We start from the raw sequence: 20,788 nt of genomic DNA on the forward strand, positions 1-20,788 counted from the left end.
CATGGAAAAAGGAAGAGAGTTCCAGAAAAACATCTATTTCTGCTTTATTAACCATGCCAAAGCCTTTGACTATGTGGATCACAATAAACCATGGAAAATTCTTCAAGAGATGGGAATACCAGACCACCTAACCTGCCTCTTGAGAAATCTGTATGCAGGTCAGGAAGCAACAGAGCTGAACATAACAGCTGACAATAGACTGGTTCCAAATAGGAAAAGGAGTACGTCAAGGCTGTATATTGTCACCCTGCTAGTTAACTTATATGCAGAGTACATCATGAGAAACACTGGGCTAGATGAAGCACAAGCTGGAATCAAGATTGCCAGGAGAAATATCAGTAACCTCAGATATGCAGATGACACCACCCTTATGGCAGAAAGTGAAGAGGAGCTAAAAAGCCTCTTGAAAGTGAAAGAGGAGAGTGACAAAGTTGGCTTAAAGCTCAACATTCAGAAAATGAAGATCATGGCATCTGGTCCCATCACTTCATGGCAAGTAGATGGGGAAACAGTGGAGACACTGACAGACTTTATTTTTGGGGCTCCAAAATCACTGCAGATGGTGACTGCAGCCATGAAATTAAAAGATGTTTACGCCTTGGAAAGAAAGTTATGACCAACCTAGCCAGCATATTAAAAAGTAGACATTACTTTGCCAGCAAAGGTCTGTCTCGTCAAGGCTACAGTTCTTCCAGTAATCAGGTATGGATGTGAGTTTTGGACTATAAAGAAAGCTGAGCACTGAATAACTGATGCTTTTGAACTGTGGTGTTGGAGAAGACTCTTGAGAGTCCCTTGGACTGCAAGGAGATCCAACCAGTCCATCCTAAAGGAGATCAGCCCTGGGTGTTCATTGGAAGGACTGATGCTGAAGCTGAAACTCCAATACTTTGGCCACCTGATGTGAAAAGCTGACTCATTTGAAAAGACCCTGATGCTGGGAAGACTGAAGGCAGGAGGAGAAGGGGATGACAGAGGATGTGATGGTTGGATGGCATCACTGACTCACTGATGGACAGGGAGGCATGTCCTGTTGCAGTCCATGGGATCACAAAGAGTCGGACATGACTGAATGACCGAACTGGACTGAATCGCACCATTTGGAAATAGCATTTACAAGCTCTACAGGCAATGGGCAAAACGTAGTGAAATATTTATAGAAAATTTTAAAGTCTGCTGGATTTCCCCTCATCTCATTATACTTCTGTAGTTTTGCTCTCTTTATCTTTTTAGTCAGTCTGGTGATAAATCAAACTATTACCATGAACAGGTCAAATAAAGCTGTTACACAGGTAATTCAGCTTCAATCTTTCTTAAATCAGGACTCTTCCAGTTTCTTATGTGTGTGTGTGTGTATATATATATATATATCTTTGGGATCCTTTGAAACTACAAGTTCTGATTCAGTAGGTCTGAGTTGGCAACTGAGATTCTGCATTTTTAGCAAGTTTATAGGTGATGCTAATGCACCTGACTCAGATTTCACACAGTTAAAAAACAAGACTTTAAAACATTTATGTCTGTCCTAACTATGTCACAGTTCTCTTCTTGAGAGTGTAGAATGGAGCATTTCTGAAATATGTGCATATAAGCTTACTAGCATCTGAGAAAGTTGGGAAAACAGGAGTTAATATGTCAAAACTGGTATATAGACAGAACAGCAAATATACAATTATAGTAGCATATCAAACAGTATTGAAGTAAAGCACATTTAAAATTATAAATGGAAAGCAAATCATTTTCTAATAGAGGGAGTTTTTATTTTCACAAATATTTAAAACTGCAGCTGCCTTTGAGATAGGAAAGGAAAAAGCAGAGTATGCCTATATGTATTTGATACCAGTATTCAACACTAACTCCTTATTAGTTCATTAGCTAAGCTTACTGCAAATAATTCAGAAAAGCAAACAGGTAATCCCATTTGTATATGCAGAAATATGTAATAGACAGTGATTATCTAAGTGGAGTGGTTATTTAAAGTTGTAGATGGGCCTGAAGAGGCAGACAAAGAGAAAGCAGCCACAGTGTATCTGATATATTGAACTTCAACCTGAAACTCTGAACTGACAGTTGAAACACACCTGCAACAAACTCCAGCTCTAAATATGGTCAGTGTATAGTTCAGACGTTGATAATGGGTTATGATAGAGAGATTAACACATGCGTAAAATTCCAAATGCAAATATCCAGGATTTTCACAAGAACAAATTTTCATGGATAACCAGCTTTCCTTATCACTACACCTTTTTTTCCTTTAAATTATACTACTTTTCCTGAAAACTGAAAGTTGTGTAGATTGTTCTCTTTCTTCACATTCTTTTCAGTGCACACTCATTTTAAGATGCTATAGATTCCTAACTTAGGTTAACTCCTTTGCACATGCTATTCATTTTCAAACTTCAGTTTTGAACAACTATAGTTTAATAGAGATTAAGCATACTTTAGAATGCAAATGTGCCACTTTACCAAATAGTACAGATTTTCTATGGAGTAAAGAATGAAGATTCATCCATGTGTACGTTGACACTTTGCCTTGGTCAAACAAGTCACATGTTTAATACATTTTCAAAAATGCCACTCCCAGCTCAGCACACGCACATTCACACAGAAACATACACACATCCAAATCCATTTTTCATGGAAAAAATCTATGTCTCATGTATTAAAGGAAGTATATTTTCTGTTGGGTATTTTTCATGTATTTTACTAATGTTTGAGTATGAGTTCTTGTTCCTTTTATAAATAATATATAGAGTTTAGAGAAAACATGGTGAGGAATGATAGAGTTTAGAATATGCATGTATTTACCTATAGACACATAAGTGAAAATCATTCTCCTGGTACCTACATACAATAGAATGCATTTCTATATGAAAATTAAAAAATGAATTATTGATTGGTTATGCAGTTCTGCCATGAGGTAGATATGTAATTTTCATCCACTTCTTTGGAAGAGTTTCTACTTTACAGCATCCAGTCCTACTTAGTTTAAGAAGTAAAGTTTCCTTTGTATTTCTCTTAGACTAGAATGTCCACAGATATCCTAATGCAAAGAGAGTAGACTTTTAAGTATCTGAAGAGAATGTCTTGGTTCGTACATTTCCATACATTGGGAGGTTACTTTTTCCCTCCCAATTAAATGCAAGGACATTACATCAATATGTTTTGAGTATCTTCAGATTTTCAAAATATCATTCTGAATTGGTGGTATCTCAGTGTGAGGTTTTCAGGGTTTAGCCTGGCAGCTAACATGAGGAAACTAAATTATTCTGGATTTTATTATCCAAGCAAACTAGTTACCAACAGTTTATGCTATAAACCTGTGTTTAAAACACAGAGAAGAATGTGGTCTATCTTCCTTTCTATGGGGAGCCTTTTTAGGAGGACTTGTGGTCTCAACCAGTAGTGAACCCCTGCTGAGGAAAGCAGGGTTTCCTACCAACATGTCATCTAATGAAAAGGAAATATCCTTCATAATCTAGATTTTAAGTCCTGCGACTCTAAAGCATGGCCAAGTATCTTTTTATTTCATTTTCCCCAAACTGGCTCAAAAATTAGCTAAGGAAAAATCTTGTTAAGGTTGAATTTAGAAATAATATTTCAGAAGGAAATAGAAATTCATAGGAAATAAAAATTCAGATAGAATAATCAGATAAAAAACTAGAGTAAATGTTTTGTGACACAACAGGAATTGCACAAAGCACAAAATTTTGAGAAACATCATCTTTTAATGTTTGAAACCAGTCTTTCTGGGGTGACTATGAAAGCAAGAAATATTACAACAAATAACTATGAATGCACATTGTGTACTTGATGATCTTCCATACAGTAATATCTGCATTATCGTTTACACCTCTTAGTAATAGCACAGCATTCTGAAGTTTCCAAGCATAAGCTGTATGCAGCTGAGCAGAAAGATGAAAATTAGCTCAGATTTCCAGAAGAGCTGGGCTTTCCTGGTGGCTCAGCTGGTAAAGAATCCATCTGTAATGCAGGAGGCCTGGGTTCAATCCCTGGGTTGGGAAGATCCCGTGGAGAAATAAAAATACTGGATTGTACCCAAGCCACATCTGTAGAAACTGAAATCCATTCCATTGTGAACATGTTGAATGTTAAAAGGTGCTTTTGTTGTTGTTCAAAGTATGGATTTTAATGACATTTTAATAATCCTTTGAAATGTGCTACTGCTCAGTGCAAAAAAAAAGTGACACAAGTTATTCAACTATAAGGTATATTTTGCAAAAATAAAGCATATTAAATCTTCATTTTGTAGGTCAATATTAATAATGGTCCTGATGTAACTGGTGCACAAAGACTCATTTGCTTCCTGGAAAGGAAAAGAAAGGTAAGTACTTACTGGAAAGCTGTGGAAAAATGAAACAGGTAATGTTTAAATTCTGTATACTGAAGGTGTCATATTTTCTAGTGATTAGCCCAATTTCTCAAGCTGGAGAGAAAAATTCTGTGATGCACTTCATGGATGAAGCAATTATTTTCCCATTCCAGGGAACATGGAAGTTTCCTCCTCAGCTCTCAAGAGCTGCACACAGTCAGATAAGGAGGGTCGCTCATTAAATCTGCTCTGCATAAGCATTTCCACTCCTTGCTGTCCCTTCAGACCATCCTCCGTTTAGTGGTGTATGTACTACTACTTTAGAAAAGACTGTTGGCTCATTCTCTGTGTGATCCATTGAGTAAAACCACACCTTCACTCTACCATCTTTGCTTTATTCCCTCTAGTACATCCATCTCCTTATTTTTCAATTATCTATAAATCTTCCAAAAGGCATAATTGTGATATTCAAAACTGAGGCTTGTTTAAGAAAATCTATTATCTGGGATTCTTCTAAATCTAGTAAATAAATTAATCTACATAGAAAAATTTTCTTCTCTATCTGTAAAAAAAAAAAAAGATATGTCATTGTGTAAAAAGTAGTAATTTTCCTTGTAACAATCAGATGTTAAGGCAAACCAGTATATTAATACATGTTGAGAAAGGAACTCTGGGAAGTTTTCAGTCTTTTGCCTTCATATAGCCAGGTACAAAACCATGATAACTGATGTTCAGGGCTCATTAAGCACTGATGAAATTGTTCATGTAGTTTCAATAGAGAACAATATAGAAAAAAATTTACCACTATTGTACTTCGTTTTGAAAAGCATGTTTTTCCACTTGAACAAACTTTTATTATATTTTAATTTTTCAGTGGATGATCTTTTTGTTTATTACATAAATTGGATTACTTTGTTTAATTATTATTAGACTGATGACAGGTCTTAAAGGTGATACAATATATCCTTTTGTGTTACGATGTGAGTGTATTAGTTTAGCATTTTGAATACATTCTTATCAAATGGATTGTAGGCAGAATTGTCCTGTCTTCTTTTTAGTAAGTAGTGACAAAAATCAGAAAGAAAGATTGAGGTGCCTTCCTAGGCTCAAACTCAAAATCTCATAATCCAAAAAAAAAATTGGTCCAAATTTTCCATTTAAGTTTTCTTGACATTCACTTTGATATCACACTTTGAAAATGGACAATTTTGCTCTGTTTAAATTTATGACTTTCTGAAATGACTCCATAATTTACAATGGATGCTAATGAATCCTCGCTTATTGGAAACTCATAAAATATTATTAGGGAATAGCTGTGATAATTCGTGTAAAATCGTTACCATGACTTTGGCACATACTAAAAGCTCAGTAATTATCAATAGCAGCTCCATAATTTCTACATAAGACAACTTAAAATCCGCACTTGGATTGGAAACATATAGCAACAAGACTTGTTTTAAGTTATGGTTTTTCATAGCAAGTGTATTGCTTTTACTTTGATTGTATATATTTTTTGATGTTCCTGGAAAGATGGCAGATAGAAACTATGGGTCACACCTATGCCATGTATGATTATTAAAGAAAGGCTTAGGGAAGATACACTCAGGCATTCATTCCTCTATGTATAAGAGGGCATGTGCAGTAGTATCTAAAACACAGAGGCTTAAAACACCTCTATAGTTTTTGCCAAAACTCAAATCTGTCTGTATTTATCTGATTTTTCCTGTAAAGTCTGAGTAACGTAATTTTGTTACAAACATTGTTTGTCTTCTGTTTTCTTGTACTGTTATATTCAATTTAAGCTCATGTATTGTAATCATTCATTAGGGCTTCCACATTACACATTTGTGTTGCACATTGTGATTTTGGATAGCATGTATATATGCAACAATCCTGTTCACATTAATACACTATTTTCATTTTAAAGTGGCATATTTTATCTTATTTTATCTCTATCATTTATTGTTTTCATTTGTCATTAATTTTTAGCTTATTTACTTTTCCTTTTTATTTTCTTTTCCCTTGTAAATTCCAGTCTCCCCAAATATCCACCATCTTCAATTTTACATAAATTTCCTTAGTGACCTGTTAATTAGCTGTAATTTTAATATAATTAACTAGCTAGAAATAAGATGTACATATATAGCTTTTGTGCAATATTCTTTGTCACACATCGTGTGACAATTTCCTATTTTAGCCCATTCCTCTCAGATTCATTGATGTTTGAATTTTCATTAAGCTTCAAAACTTCCAAGGAAGTATCAGAAATGATAGTTGGCCAGACATGTGCAGAAATATTTACAGCCTAACTTGTAACCCCTTTTTGATGAAACAGCAAATAATATATAAATGAATGTTACTAAAGCCATATATATAGTTATATATTTTACTTACTTATTTTGCATTCTTCAGTCTACATGCACAGTATGATATTGTAAAAGCAATAAATATCACTGCACCAACACTCATTAAGATCATTTCTATCAGGGCAAGGAGGTTTATTTTTCCAGTCACTTGATTTCTGAACATTTCTGCCTTCTCATCACCAATAGTGGCAGTCTGCAATCAAGATAACTATTAGCATTATTTCATTTCATTAGCTTAACAAGCTACTCAAAACTCTCCACTTTTGTATCAGTCCTTTATGAAAACACTGTGTTAGTTATCTTCATAAGACAAGCCAATATCAAAGAAGGCAATAAATGTCAAGGTTGAATATTTAGAAAGAGAAATACAATTTTCCTGCCTTGAACATATTATATGCACTGACTTTATTGATCTATGCAACAGTCTCATGGAAATATCTTTAAGTTTTCCAAAGGATGTTTTTCCTAGTGACAGAGGGAAATGGCAAAGATCGATAGTTTCTTTCCTCTCAAGATTTCTGCAGTGCTTTTCCTAATGCTGTGGTTAATGGACTCCATGATTTGTACTAAAAATATCTTGTCAGTTACTTGGATAGACTGCTGACATCTATTCTTACTTGCTCATTATAAGCTTGACTTGCTTTTATTAGCACTATAACATTCACAGTGAGTTCTTGGAGATACATATATCCATGCCTCTTTCCTCGCACAAGCAATATGATAAGAAAAATGTTTTCTAGTCGTATTATGAAAATAATCTAAAATTTTAGGAAGTACTTCATCTTCCAGAAATAAAAGCACTGGAAACTAATGTAAACCTTGATATTTCTGTGTAGCTTGGTTCTCTGAAAATATTTATATATTTAATAATATATAAACTCGCTCATATAAGTAATGGAAACATATACAACTTCAAATTCTATACATGTATATTCTATTTTCAAACTTTGAAAGCTTTTTCTATGTTTATCATTTTTGGTGACTAATAGATAAAAATACTAACCTCATTAAGCCAAAGAATAGGCACCAAATAGTTGTGCTTCAGATCCTTTAATGCTCTGTAATAAACATTGAAAATAATTATGAAAATTATACTAAAATAATACAAATATTTAATACAAATGTTAGTAACTGCTAGTGTAAATAAGTGTTCAGAAATTTCTGAACATTTTAAAAAATTCTAAAAAATTACAGATTACTAAGTTTCTTGTTCCCTATAATGAATCATTTAAATTTTAATATGTTTGTTTCTCAGACATCTTTCATTCTTATAAATCTTTCTAATACAGATTTCTAACTAGATTGACTTTTTGTAAGTATATATTTTCCCTTTTATAATTTATACCCAGTAAACTTGAATTTTAAAAACAATTGTTATGGAAGTATTTGGACAACTAGCAAAATGAGCAGTGTCACCAAATGCTAATACCAGAATATGTATAAATACCATTTCAATAGGTACTAGATATAATTCCAAATTACAAAGTTATAAGCATTTAGTAATTATTTCATGATATTAAGCCAAAGAGAAGTTTTAATTTTGTACTATTTCTGCTTAATTTCATACATATATTCACTTTCTGAGAAGAAAATACTAAAAATTTAATGAACCTGTTTAAGAGACTCACACAATATTTTTTGCTGGCTTAACTAGTATATTGATCTGCAGCCGTTGTGCAAATTGTAAAGTGAATCCAGTTATCTAAAAAGAGAGAAACTAAAATAATCACCAACTTCTTTTAAATAATTCACTTATAATATCCAAAACTTATTGTTATAGAAATTAAGGTGAAACTGTAGTACTTAAAACTTATGAAATTAATTAATTGAACATATTAAATATTATGTACATAAAACTTCATAATTACATTTTATGTGTATATGCACGAGTGTATACACACATGTGTATATATGCACACACACACACAATTTCTTTGCCCAAACTACTATTAAGGTTTTAGTTAGATCTGTGATATTTATGTGATTGGTTTTGGGAAATCAACAATAGTAGTGAACTCATATAGTCAGTTTAAATCCTGAACTATATATGGTCAAAAATATATTCAGTCAGAACCTGTGTATCATCAGTATAATTACAGCATTACTTCTAGTATTATTTAAAATGAAATGTGGCTACTAAAATTCTGGCATGCCATTTAACTTTTGAAAAGAATATTTGAAATAAATTAAAAGTTGAAACTGTTACAGTACAGGAAACTTAACAGATTTTTCTTGATGCTAAGTATATCTTGCTTTAAATGCACATATACCCATAAAATCTTTTAGTTCCTTGTAATCTACAGTGTCCTTTCATATAAGCAATATTCACAGTTAAGTATAAAATGAGCATAAGATTGTAATTTATACTAAATTGTTTTAATTCAATTATAATCATATCCATCATTTCTATTCATGAATTATGAACAATTAAAAATGCTTGTAAAACTTTATATGTTGAAAAAGTAAAATAGAATTACTTTGGCATTTCATAAGCAACAATGGGAAGACAGCCAACATTATTTTCCTTGAAGTAAAAGTAAGTAAATATACACACATCACTCTATGTAGACTAGATAACCAACAAGAGTCTACTATATACCACAGGGAACTACACTCAGTATTTTTTAATAAGGGAAAAGAATCTGAAATATATGTGTGTGTATATATATATATACATATATAAATATGACTAAACCACTTTGCTATATACCTGCAATTATATGGCATTGTAAATCAACTATAATTCACTAAAAAATTAATTTATATAGATTGTGATGTAATAAATATCATAAATGTGATTAACAGAAAGAAGAAAATTTAATTTTTCTTTCAGTAAAATGTACTAAACCAATCAGATCAATAATATATTTGCTTACAGGTTCAACATCTAAGTATGTGCTATGTTCCTCTTCATTTGGACTTAAGCCTTCAATAGGTTCTGCAATTTCAGGACTTGCATGTAGAAAATGAGGAAGTGAAATGTACACAGGTCTTCCTGAAAACAGTGTTTAAGAAACATTTGGGATAAATTATTTTCCTCATTTCATATAGCACTCAGAAAAGGTTTCCTTGAAAATAAAGCTTTTTAACTTAAAAAAATAGAAAAAGAAACATAGAGTTGCTTTGAATAGAAATTGAGGGATAAGGGTGAGGGAAAAGTATTACATCTGATCACTTTTGATCAGAAATAAAACATAAACTTCTGTTGTTCATCCCTTAAGTGTTTATTTTCAATATATAAAGCTTAGCTACTGAACACATAGTTATTAATACAACCATATACCTTCATGTTTCAGGCAGTAATATGTCTCTGACTGAGAATTTATTTAAGAGGCTTTTCTTTCTTTATTATCACCTACTAGGCTTTTCTTTCTTTATTCTCACCTACTCCAACATGAAGATGAGCAAAATGAGAGAGACTCCCAATTTATTGATTGAATCAACTTTTGTTTCAGAGACATCTTGAAATATGCTTACTTTTATTTACCATTTCCTAGCATAAAAAAAGTTAGAAAAATGTCAGATAGATAAGTTGGGATGCTCAGAGTATTCTGAGAATTATTTTCATTTTGCTCTCTATCTAAAAGGAGCGGAGAGATTCTGCACAGAAAATGAAACTGTCAAAAATGAAAGGCTGCCTATGGAGTGGGAGAAAATATTTGCAAAACACATGATTAACATCCAAAATATACAAGGAATTCACACAGCTGAAAAAATAACACAATTAGAAAATGATCAGAGGACCTAAAGAGACATTTTCCAAAGTAGCTCAGGGAAGTATCAGTGTGGTTTTATCTAAATGAAATTTTGCAACACGGTAACAACTGGGGCCTTGAAAGTGGGACAAAAATGAAAAAAAAAAAAAAATCCTACTATTACCCTTACTTTCTGCCCTTACTGCTTTCTCACTTTAGATTTCTTGTAGAAAAGGAATCCTGAGTGAAGTTTACATTTTAAAGAATATTGCAGATTAGGCCATGAATTGTGACATGAGAACTTTTGCATACCTTCTTTGCATTTGCTAATATCTAGCACACCATATAAGGTGCAATCCTTGGAGATAATTTTTTCTGTGCAGAAACAATGGTTGTCTGGATTTTGAAGTGGCGATGCAAAAACCCTGGATGGAAGAACAAATCTATACACAGGGATTCCTTTTAGATTAATTTCGGCTCCAAACACAGCGTAAAATGACCTAAACACAGATAAGAAAGAGCTTCATTTGGGGAACCTCAACTTCATTCTGGAGATTCTTTTTTTTTAATTTATATTATTGCTTTAAATTAGAAAATCTGGATATAATCTTGTTAGAATTCTTGCTTAATTCCCTAGAAAAAAAAGTTCTTGTAATCCTCTGTCCATGGAATTCTTTCAGGCAAGAATACTGTAGTTGGTAGCTATTCCTTTCTCCAGGGCGTCTTCCCAACTCAGGGATCGAACCCAAGTCTCCTGCATTGTAGGCAGATTCTTTACTGTCTGAGCCACCAGAGAAGCCCATTTTATGACACACCAGGGCTCAATACCTACCTGAGTATGAACTATTTTTACCTTTGTTTTCAAACTCTGCTGAAAATAATTTTTGTTTCAAAATTACTATGGAGTAGTTATATTGAAGGCATTTTCAGAGCTACTTTCTTCTGTAGATTAAATATTTATGTGCCTGGGCTTCCCCTGTGGCTCAGGTGGTAAAAAATCTGCCTGCAGTTCAGGAGACCTGGGTTTGATCTCTGGCTTGGGAAGATCCCCTGGAGGAGGAAATGGCAATCCACTCCAGTATTCTTGCCTGAAGAATTCCCTGGACAGAGGCTACAATCCATGTGGTTGCAAAAGAGTTTCACATTCTTTTTCAGATTCTTTTCCATTATAGGTTATTACAAGGTATGGAGTATAGTTCCTGTGTTTTACACTAGGGCCTTGTTTATTTTATATAGAGTAGTATGTCTATGTCAATTCCAGACTCCTAGTTTATCCCTCTTCCACTTTCACCTTTGGCAACTGTCAGTTGATGTTCTATGTCTGTGAAACTGTTTCTGTTTTGTAAATGAGTTTATTTGTACCATTTTTAAGATTCCACAAAGAAGTGATATCATATGATATTTGTCTTTCTCTGACTTACTTCACTTAATATGGTAATCAGTAGATTCATCCATGTTGCTGTAAATGGCATTATTTCATTCTTTTTATGTCTTGAGTAATGGTCCATTGTATATATACACCAGGTCTTTATCCATTCGGCTGTTAATGGGCATTTAGGTTGCTTGCATATCTTGCCTGTTATAAATAGTGCTGCTAAGAAACTGGTGCATATACCTTTTCTAATTAGAGTTTTTGTCTTTTCTGGGTATATGTTCAGGAGTAAGATTGCTGGCAACTCTATTTATATTTTTTAAGGAACCTCCATTCTGTTTTCCAAAACTGCTGCACCAGTTTACATTCTCATCAACAGTATAGAAGGGTTCCTTTTCCTCCACATCCTCTCCAGAATTTATTTGTAGCTGCTTTGATGATGGTCATTCTGACTGGTGTGAAGTGATACCTCACTGCAGTTTTGATTTGCATTTCTCTGCTAATTAGCAATGTTGAACATTTTTTTCACATGCCTATTAGTTATTTGTATGTCTTCTTTGGAGAAATGTCTATTTAGGTCTTCGGCCCATTTTTTGATTGAGTTGTTGTTGTTTTGATATTGAGCTGTGTCAGCTGTTTGTATCGCTTGGAGACTAAACCCTTTTGAGTTTGATTGTTTGTGAATAATTTTTCCCAGGCTGTAAGTCCTTTTTAGATTTTGTTTGTGGTTTCCTTTGCTATGGAAAAGCTTCTGAGTTTTATTAGGTCTTATCTGTTTGTTTTTGCCTTTACTTCTATTGCCCTGGCACACTAACCTAAGAAAACATTGCTGCTATTTATGTCAGAGAATATTTTGCCTAGGTCCTTTTCTAGGAGTTTTACGGTGTTCTTATATCTAGGTTTTTAGGCCATTTTGCATTTTTTTGTGTGTATATTGTGTGAGTGTATTCTAGGTAAGTTACTTTGTTTTAGACTTTTCTGATTTTTGAGGGAGACCTGTATTGCTATAAACATCCCTCTTAACGACTGCAGTCGCTGCATCTTGTAGATTTTGTTTGGTTATATTTTCATTGTCATTAGTCTCAAGATATTTTTAATCTCCTCTGATTTCATCATAGATTTTTTTTTTTTTTAGTAGCATGTTGTTTAGTCCCCATGTAATCATTTTTTCTCATTTCTCTTTTTGTGGTTGATTGCTAGTTTTGTGCCATTGTGGTCATAAAAGATGCTTAAAGTAATTTCTAAGCATCTTAGAAATTGTTACATTTTTTAGAGCTTATTATATGTCTTAGTTTGTGGTCTACCCTTTAGAATGTTCCACGTGCACTTGAAATGAATACACAGTAGTCTGGTTATCTTAGGATGTAATGTTCTAAAAATATCAATTAAGTCTAATTGCTCTGTTGTGTCATTTAGTATCTCTGTTGCCTTATTGATTTTCTGTAATAACAATCTGTTCCTTGATGTCTGTGAGGATGCTGTGAACACAGTGAGAATGAGGCTGCTATGGTGGGGCCATGCCCTACCATTTTAGCAAAAGAAAGAGAATGTCTTGCTTAGAAATGAAAAAGAAGAAAATGATTTGCATTATGCAAAATATTCTTCTACAACTTTCAATGTTTTAAAAAGCTTATTAACATATTATGAATTCTATATTTATTTTTTAATACATCAAGAAAAACTTCCTAGAGAATATATTTTATTTTTCTCAAATACTATGATTATTAAGTATGAACTTCTGGGTCTGTGTTTTGTCACTTGGTAAAAGAATTCTGACTTACAGAACTAGATCAGTGACTATCTTACCTGCAAATGTCAGCGGAAAAGAATTGTAGTACCCGATTCTTCTCAATGAAAGGTGGAAATGTGGCTCCGTCTATTTAGAAATCAAGCCAATGGCAAGGGATTAGGTGGAGTATGTGTCCTAGAAAAATCTAGAAATCTTGATTTTAGCTTGGTTAAGAGAAGTATGCAAACTGTACATATAACATTGATATTCTCCAGTAGCCACATTTAAAAAATAAAACAAGTATCAGGTATATTTTATATCACCCACCATATCCAAAATATAGTTTAAACTTGTAATCAACATAATAATTAACAAAACTCTAGATCTAATATTTACTTACAGCCTATCTCTATTTGTTCTGGCTGCTTAAGTGTGAATATGGCTAGTAGCTACCATATTCAACAAGTCTATATACTATACATATTCACTGGTATCCATTCATATTAACTTTTCCTACCCCTTAAAACTAAAGTTTAAAATGTGTACAATGGCAAAACCACAGGTTGTTAAAACTGTGATTGTGTTTATTTTTTGAAATCCCTACCATATATGTAGAGTAGCACTTTTCTTACCTTGAGGTTCATTTGGAACTCCTGTTTGGTAAATGTTATTCTTACTTTAAATAGTGATTTCATTCATCTGCCCTAACAGCAGATTAATATTTTTAAGTCATTTATTTGATTCTCTCACTCAATATAATTTCCTGAATATGTTGGGGAAAGCACACATGAAACTAAAAAGGACATTTGCTGAGTTTATTGAATCTCTGCTAGGGTTATGAGGGCTTCCCAGGTGGCCCAGTGGTAAAGAATCTGTCTGCCAACCAAGATATGTGGATCCGATCCCTGGGTCAGGAAGACCCCGTGGAGAAGGAAATGGTAACCCATTCTAGTATTCTTGCCTGGGAAATCCCATGGACAGAGGAGCCTGGCAGGCTACAGTTCATAGGATCGCAGAGTCGGACACAACTTAGCAAGTGAACACTATAGTTATAATCCATGATACAGTGGATATAAGAAGAAATAGCTAGATAGTTCCTCCATTTACTCCACAAATGAATATCACCAAAATGAGCCACCACTGAATGTGTTTGTTCAAAACAGTAAAATCTATCCTTCAGTTATGAATACATGCTCTTTTTTGGTAACTGCACTAACCTTGTGATCTTATTATGTTACACTTATACTCTTGTGATAAGTGAAATGCAACAGATGATCACAGTGAATTAGATCATGATATTGAGAGTATGGAATATTGAAAATTAGCTTAAATTCTCAAGATTGGTCCTGAATGGGCATTGTCTATGACTACCTTCCCAACACCTTAGTCATAAAAGACAAGAATGCATTGAAAATCTGTAAAGAACAATCATGAAATATCATTGAAGATTATGTCATAGCAACCAGCAATTACAGTGGGTCATGATCATAAGATAACTGATGTTAGCCAGGCTCTCTTTCTTTAATACATTCAAATGTAAATCAACATTATCAATTTATATCTCTAAGTTTGTTGAAGAAGGTAGAGGAAGTACTTCAAAATCATGATTAAAACTCTTTAGAGCCTTTTCATTTCATTAGTCTCTTTTCCTAGTGCTGTAACCAAGAATCTCTCTCACAGGGTTTCATCAGAGACCCTGGCCTGTGTAATCAACCTTTGCTCCTAGTTAATTTTACTGCTTTTTTCTTCTTTCTTTTAACTTTGTGCCTGATGCTCATGTATTTATGTTATTATCATTAATAAGTCCTCTACTTGCTTTTTAAAAAGTATCTTTGTTTCTTAGTTTTGGACAAAAAAAATGTTTAATATTTTTTCCTTAACCCATAAAGACCCCTTTACTATTTAGGAGAAGCACAGTATATTTCAGCTTCCCAGGTGGCTCAGTGGTAAAGAATCTGCCTGCAATCCAGGAGACACAGGTTTGATCCCAGGGTCAGGAAGATCCCCTGGAGAAGGAAATGGTAGCCCACTCCAGTATTCTAGCCTGGGAAATCCCATGGACAGAGGAACCTGGTGGGCTTCAGTCCATAGGGTCGCAAGAGAGTCAGATAGAACTTAGTGACTAAACAACAGTACACTTCTGTCTCTGTCTGAGGGTACAGTATGAAGTTTATGCTTATGAAGTTACTAGAGTTAGTGGTATTGGTACACTTGACAATTTTTTGGCAGAAAGAACTACTTAGAAAAGAACTTCTTCATACACTTTCTGAGTCAAAGCGCACTACAAAGCAAAGTTAACAGTGGTTTTGCTGGGTTTTTCCTACACGTGTTGAAAATTAAGTAAAGTAGAAAATTAAGTAAACATGCAAAACTCATCAGCACATTTGCAAAAGTAAACATTTCCTATGTTTGCTTTTTATTCCCTACCTTTTTCTAACTTTGTATTTAACATTTTTCATCTCTATAATATTACTTTCCTATAAAGTATTGCCTAACTGACTTTATAAACATTATACTGTTCTTCGGGGCTTCCCTAATAGCTCAGTTGGTAAAGAATCTGCCTGCAAAGCAGGAGACCCCAGTTCGATTCTTGGGTTGGGAAGATACCCAAGAGAAGGGATAGGCTACCCACTGAAGTAGTCTTGGGCTTCCCTGGTGACTCAGCTGGCAACTCCGCTGGGAGTTGGTGGTGGACAGGGAGGCCTGGCGTGCTGTGATTCATGGGGTTGCAGAGTCGAACATGACTGAGCGACTGAACTGAACCATACTCTAAGTACATAGTACTTTTTCCTAACTCTAATTCAGAATGTTCATTTTTGCATATATTTCTCATTGTTAGGTTACCAGTAACCTTATTTTTGTTGCTGTTGTTCTTTTCTCTCTCTTTCTGACCATCTTATTCAAAATAGAGCTCTGCTTGAAAGTTCACTGATTCTACTTCAGCTTGAAGTCTTTGGAGGCATAACTTACCTTCTTAAATTATGTTGATATTTTAATTCTTTCAGTTTTAAATGATGATCTATACACTATTTACAAAGGTGTAATCACTACTCTAAACTTCTCTAATGTTTTACTTCTGTGGTCAGGAAGAAGTTCATTACGTGTACAAAACAAACATTTCCCTGGAATGCAGTAAAGGCTCATCCTTGGTGGCTAATTTTGAGAAATTTCATCACATTACACATATATTTACTAAGCTTACATAAAAATAGAGACTCTGAATTACGTTGTAGGGATACAGAGATATGTAAATGCATACCCTCAACTCCAAGAACATTGTAAATATGGAAGTGGATTTTGGGAAATAGTGGTTGGTTTCACTGTGATTATTACCACAAACCATATGCTCTTTTGGGCTTCCCTGGTGGCTCAGATGGTAAAGAATCTGCCTGTGATGTAGGCGACCTGGATTCAATCTCTGGGTCAAGGATATCCCCTGTAGAAGGGAATGGTTACCCATTCCAGTATTCTTGCCTGGAAAATTCTTTGGATAGAGGTTGCAGTCCATGGGGTTGCAAAGAGTTGGACTGGACTAAGTGATTAACACTTTCTTTTTCACTTTCATATGCTCTTACCTGTACCATTAATCATTCCACAATAACTTGGCCAATAGGAGAGATGCCTTAGAAATAAAAAGGAAAAAAGAAAATGATCGTTTGAAGAGCACCTTTCTCACATCACTTTTTCTATTATGATTCAGTAAGTCTGCTAAAATAATAACTATTGATTAGCCTGTATGTGACAAATGCTAAGTTTAAGAAATGTTTTAAGCCATTTGGCCTATGTTTTGCTTGAAGTCTGCATCTTGTTGAGATAAAGGAAGTGCCTGAAACAATTAAGTGACCAGATTATAAAACAAAAACTGCCAAATGTTGTTAATTAGAAACCACATGGAACAGAAACAGTTCTGCAAAAAAGAAAATTGAGAAATACTTGTCCGAAATTTTGACCTTTTAGGAGAAAGTTCCCCACCTAGGGAGAAATGGATTATTTGATAGTATGTTTTATTTACACTGAATAGGATGAAGATATTAAATGGTTAACTGATATAAACTCAGTATGAAGGATAAGAAGGGAGTGTAGAGGAGGAAAGAAAGAGAAGCAGATATTGGATCAATAGAGATTAGAAACATGGATAATCAATTTATACTTTCCACTTCTTTTAACTCTTGAACTGGCATTTAAATAGGGAAAGTTTATTAATTTATACTCTGGTACCTACATAAATTTTATATATATATATATATATGTAAACAATGAAAACAATCGTGGTGATAGTTTCTCTGCATACTTAGACACTTGTTGGTGATAGGAAATGAGTTTTTCACACTCCTAACATATCATCCAGTAAGACGTCAAGGCAAGTTGTTACTTCTTTTTTAAACAGAATAAGCTGCTCAGTCTGCCATTTTTAGTCTTGCCATGGTCAGTTAAAGTAACCTTGTCCTAATCTCAAACTCTTGTGAAATTCTTACTCCAATTAGGAGTACTTAGTAATTCTCCTCAAAATCTCTCTCTAATATTGAAATGGAAGCAATGCTCACTTTCCTCTATATACAGACACCGATGTGATTCCCCTAAAATGAGCATTTAGAAATGTTTTTTTTTTCCTCCATTAGACTTTTCTATTTTTAAAAAAATATGTGATTATGGTCTCTGTAGAAGAAAAAGGATTACATGAGTATTTAACAGTTTTATGCAATTTTTTAGATAACTCTGTCACATAATGATTAATCTATAAAAATATTTCATCTCTTTTGATTTTGATTACTCTATTCTTTGTCAGGAAATCACTGATCTAAAACTAATTTTAACTTTGAAGAGAAACTTCTGTCTCCCTTGATATTTATTGAGGTTCTTCCTGTTTTAGACATGATGAATTAGGTGTACTCCAGATAAATAGGCAGGAGTTAGGGAAAAGTAGGAAATCATGGCTGTATGAACATATCTCATTCTATTACTACTTCACAGGAGGTGTGCTTTTTATTTTTCAAGTTTAATATGTCAGTTTTAGAACAGGAAATAATAATTCCATTTTGTGTTGATAAATATTTTAAAAAGCTGAGTTATCAACAAAATCTTTTTGAGAAAATTTTGAAAGAGAAAGTCATGAAAGCATTGGCATGGATTCATTAAGCTGCCATATTTACAGACATACTTTGTTATGTCCTGGGAATGAGCAGTTTTTATATTTCATGCTCAGTTCAGTCGCTCAGTCGTGTCCGACTCTTTGTGACCCCATGAATCGCAGCACGCCAGGCCTCCCTGTCCATCACCAACTCCAAAAATAAAACATCAGTAAGATATACTGGATGCTAAAATGATGAGTTGACATATTGATTTTCTTCCTTTTCATTTGCAGTTATGTAATTTTAGGGTGTATGATAATACCAGTTATGCATCAGGGATGGAAATAGTCCCTTTAGATTTCTTTATGTAAGAAAACTTGTTCATGAAGATCAGTCCTCCAGTGGAGCTGATACTCAGCACCTATGCACTAGTGTGATCAGTTGTCACAACTAAAGGGTTAATGCCTGATAGACCAGGAGTTTCTAGGGCTGAGATATAGGCAGCTCTGTTCCCTAGGTTGGTGCCTGTGCCTTACCAGTCAGTAAATAAGTTTCTTGTCTGCCTTAGAGTATCCTAGTCTCTCTCTCTCTCTCTCTCTCTCTCTCTCTCTCTCACACACACACACACACACACACACACACTTTGCTTGAATACTTACTTTTTGCCTTTATATGTGTCAATTCTGGCAACTTTGCTTATATCATCTTTTCCATTGAAAACTTTATAAACTCCATCTGCAGTATTGTTGTACTGAAAAGATTCATACAAGAAAAAATTACTTCTAAAACAAGCCATGCTTTCCAAATTATAAAATATGTAATTAACTCACTTTTGCATTTCTCAGACACTGGTTGTTCACAACTATTTTATGTGATTTGAAATATATAAGCAAATAAATTTTCATAATTACTGATTTTTAGTATTTTTATAAAAATAAGATATAGAAGGTGCCTAGAAACAAGTGCTAGATGCTGAGGCAAAGGAAGAAAACATATCAGAAGCTGACATGATCCAACTCCACTATTTACTAGCATGTGAGATGACTGAAATTGTGTAGTAGTTTGTTGTAATTCTGTTCTTTGTTGTAATTAAGCCAGAAAGGGCATTTTGATCACTAGTCCTGTTATATTGAGGTGACGGGATAGGGAACAAATCCTATGAGACCATGTCATATTTCTAGAAATTTTCTCTATGTTATGATCTTTAAAGGTGGTTACTAAAAATCATGATGGTATGATCACTCACCTAGAGCCAGACATCCTGGAATGTGAAGTCAAGTGGACCTTAGAAAGCATTACTATGAACAAAGCTAGTGAAGGTGATGAAATTCCAGTTGAGCTCTTTCAAATCCTGAAAGATGATGCTGTGAAAGTGCTGCACTCAATATGCCAGCCAATTTGGAAAACTCAGCAGTGGCCACAGAACTGGAAAAGGTCAGCTTTCATTCCAATCCCAAAGAAAGGCAATGCCAAAGAATGCTCAAACTACCGCACAATTGCACTCATCTCACATGCTAGTAAAGTAATGCTTAAAATTCTCCAAGCCATGCTATAGTAATACGTGAACCGTGAACTTCCAGATGTTCAAGCTGGTTTTAGAAAAGGCAGAGGAACCAGAGATTAAATTGCTAACATCCACTGGATCATGGAAAAAGGAAGAGAGTTCCAGAAAAAACATCTATTTCTGCTTTATTGACTATGCCAAGGTCTTTGACTGTGTGGATCAAATAAACTGTGGAAAATTCTGAAAGAGATGGGAATACCAGATCACCTGACCTGCCTCTTGAGAAACCTGTATGCAGGTCAGGAAGCAACAGTTAGAACTGGACATGGAACAACAGACTGGTTCCAAATAGGAAAAGGAGTACATCAAGGCTGCATATTGTCACCCTGTTTATTTAACTTGTATGCAGAGTACATCATGAGAAACGCTGGGCTGGAAGAAGCACAAGCTGGAATCAAGATTGCTGGGAGAAACATCAATAACCTTAGATATGCAGATGACACCACCCTTATGGCAGAAAGTGCAGAGGAACTCAAAAGCTTCTTGATGAAAGTGAAAGAGGAGAGTGAAAAAGTTGGCTTAAAGCTCAACATTCAGAAAGCGAAGATCATGGCATGTGGTCCCATCACTTCATGGGAAATAGATGGAGAAACAGTGGAAACAGTGTCAGACTTTATTTTGGGGGCTCCAAAATCACTGCAGATGGTGACTGCAGCCATG

At 34.3% G+C, this 20,788-nt stretch overlaps 1 protein-coding gene across 1 annotated transcript in view; it reads right to left on the minus strand.

Moving 5' to 3' along the window:
- Nucleotides 1-3,708: 3,708 nt before the first annotated feature.
- The window catches only part of LOC120878121 (platelet glycoprotein 4-like), a 38,313-nt gene continuing 21,233 nt past the window's right edge, over nucleotides 3,709-20,788 (minus strand). Inside the window, exons 6-14 of the mRNA XM_040260731.1 lie at nucleotides 19,224-19,315; nucleotides 17,071-17,117; nucleotides 13,573-13,642; nucleotides 10,707-10,894; nucleotides 9,576-9,694; nucleotides 8,328-8,401; nucleotides 7,703-7,757; nucleotides 6,728-6,892; nucleotides 3,709-4,327 (exon numbers count right to left, since the gene is read on the minus strand). Coding sequence (XP_040116665.1) covers nucleotides 6,728-6,892; nucleotides 7,703-7,757; nucleotides 8,328-8,401; nucleotides 9,576-9,694; nucleotides 10,707-10,894; nucleotides 13,573-13,642; nucleotides 17,071-17,117; nucleotides 19,224-19,315 — 810 coding nt within the window. The 3' untranslated portion in view covers nucleotides 3,709-4,327. The remainder of the gene's footprint in view (nucleotides 4,328-6,727; nucleotides 6,893-7,702; nucleotides 7,758-8,327; nucleotides 8,402-9,575; nucleotides 9,695-10,706; nucleotides 10,895-13,572; nucleotides 13,643-17,070; nucleotides 17,118-19,223; nucleotides 19,316-20,788) is intronic.

Source organism: Oryx dammah, unplaced genomic scaffold, assembly GCF_014754425.2.
Source record: "Oryx dammah isolate SB20612 unplaced genomic scaffold, SCBI_Odam_1.1 HiC_scaffold_18, whole genome shotgun sequence".
Classification (NCBI taxonomy): domain Eukaryota; kingdom Metazoa; phylum Chordata; class Mammalia; order Artiodactyla; family Bovidae; genus Oryx; species Oryx dammah.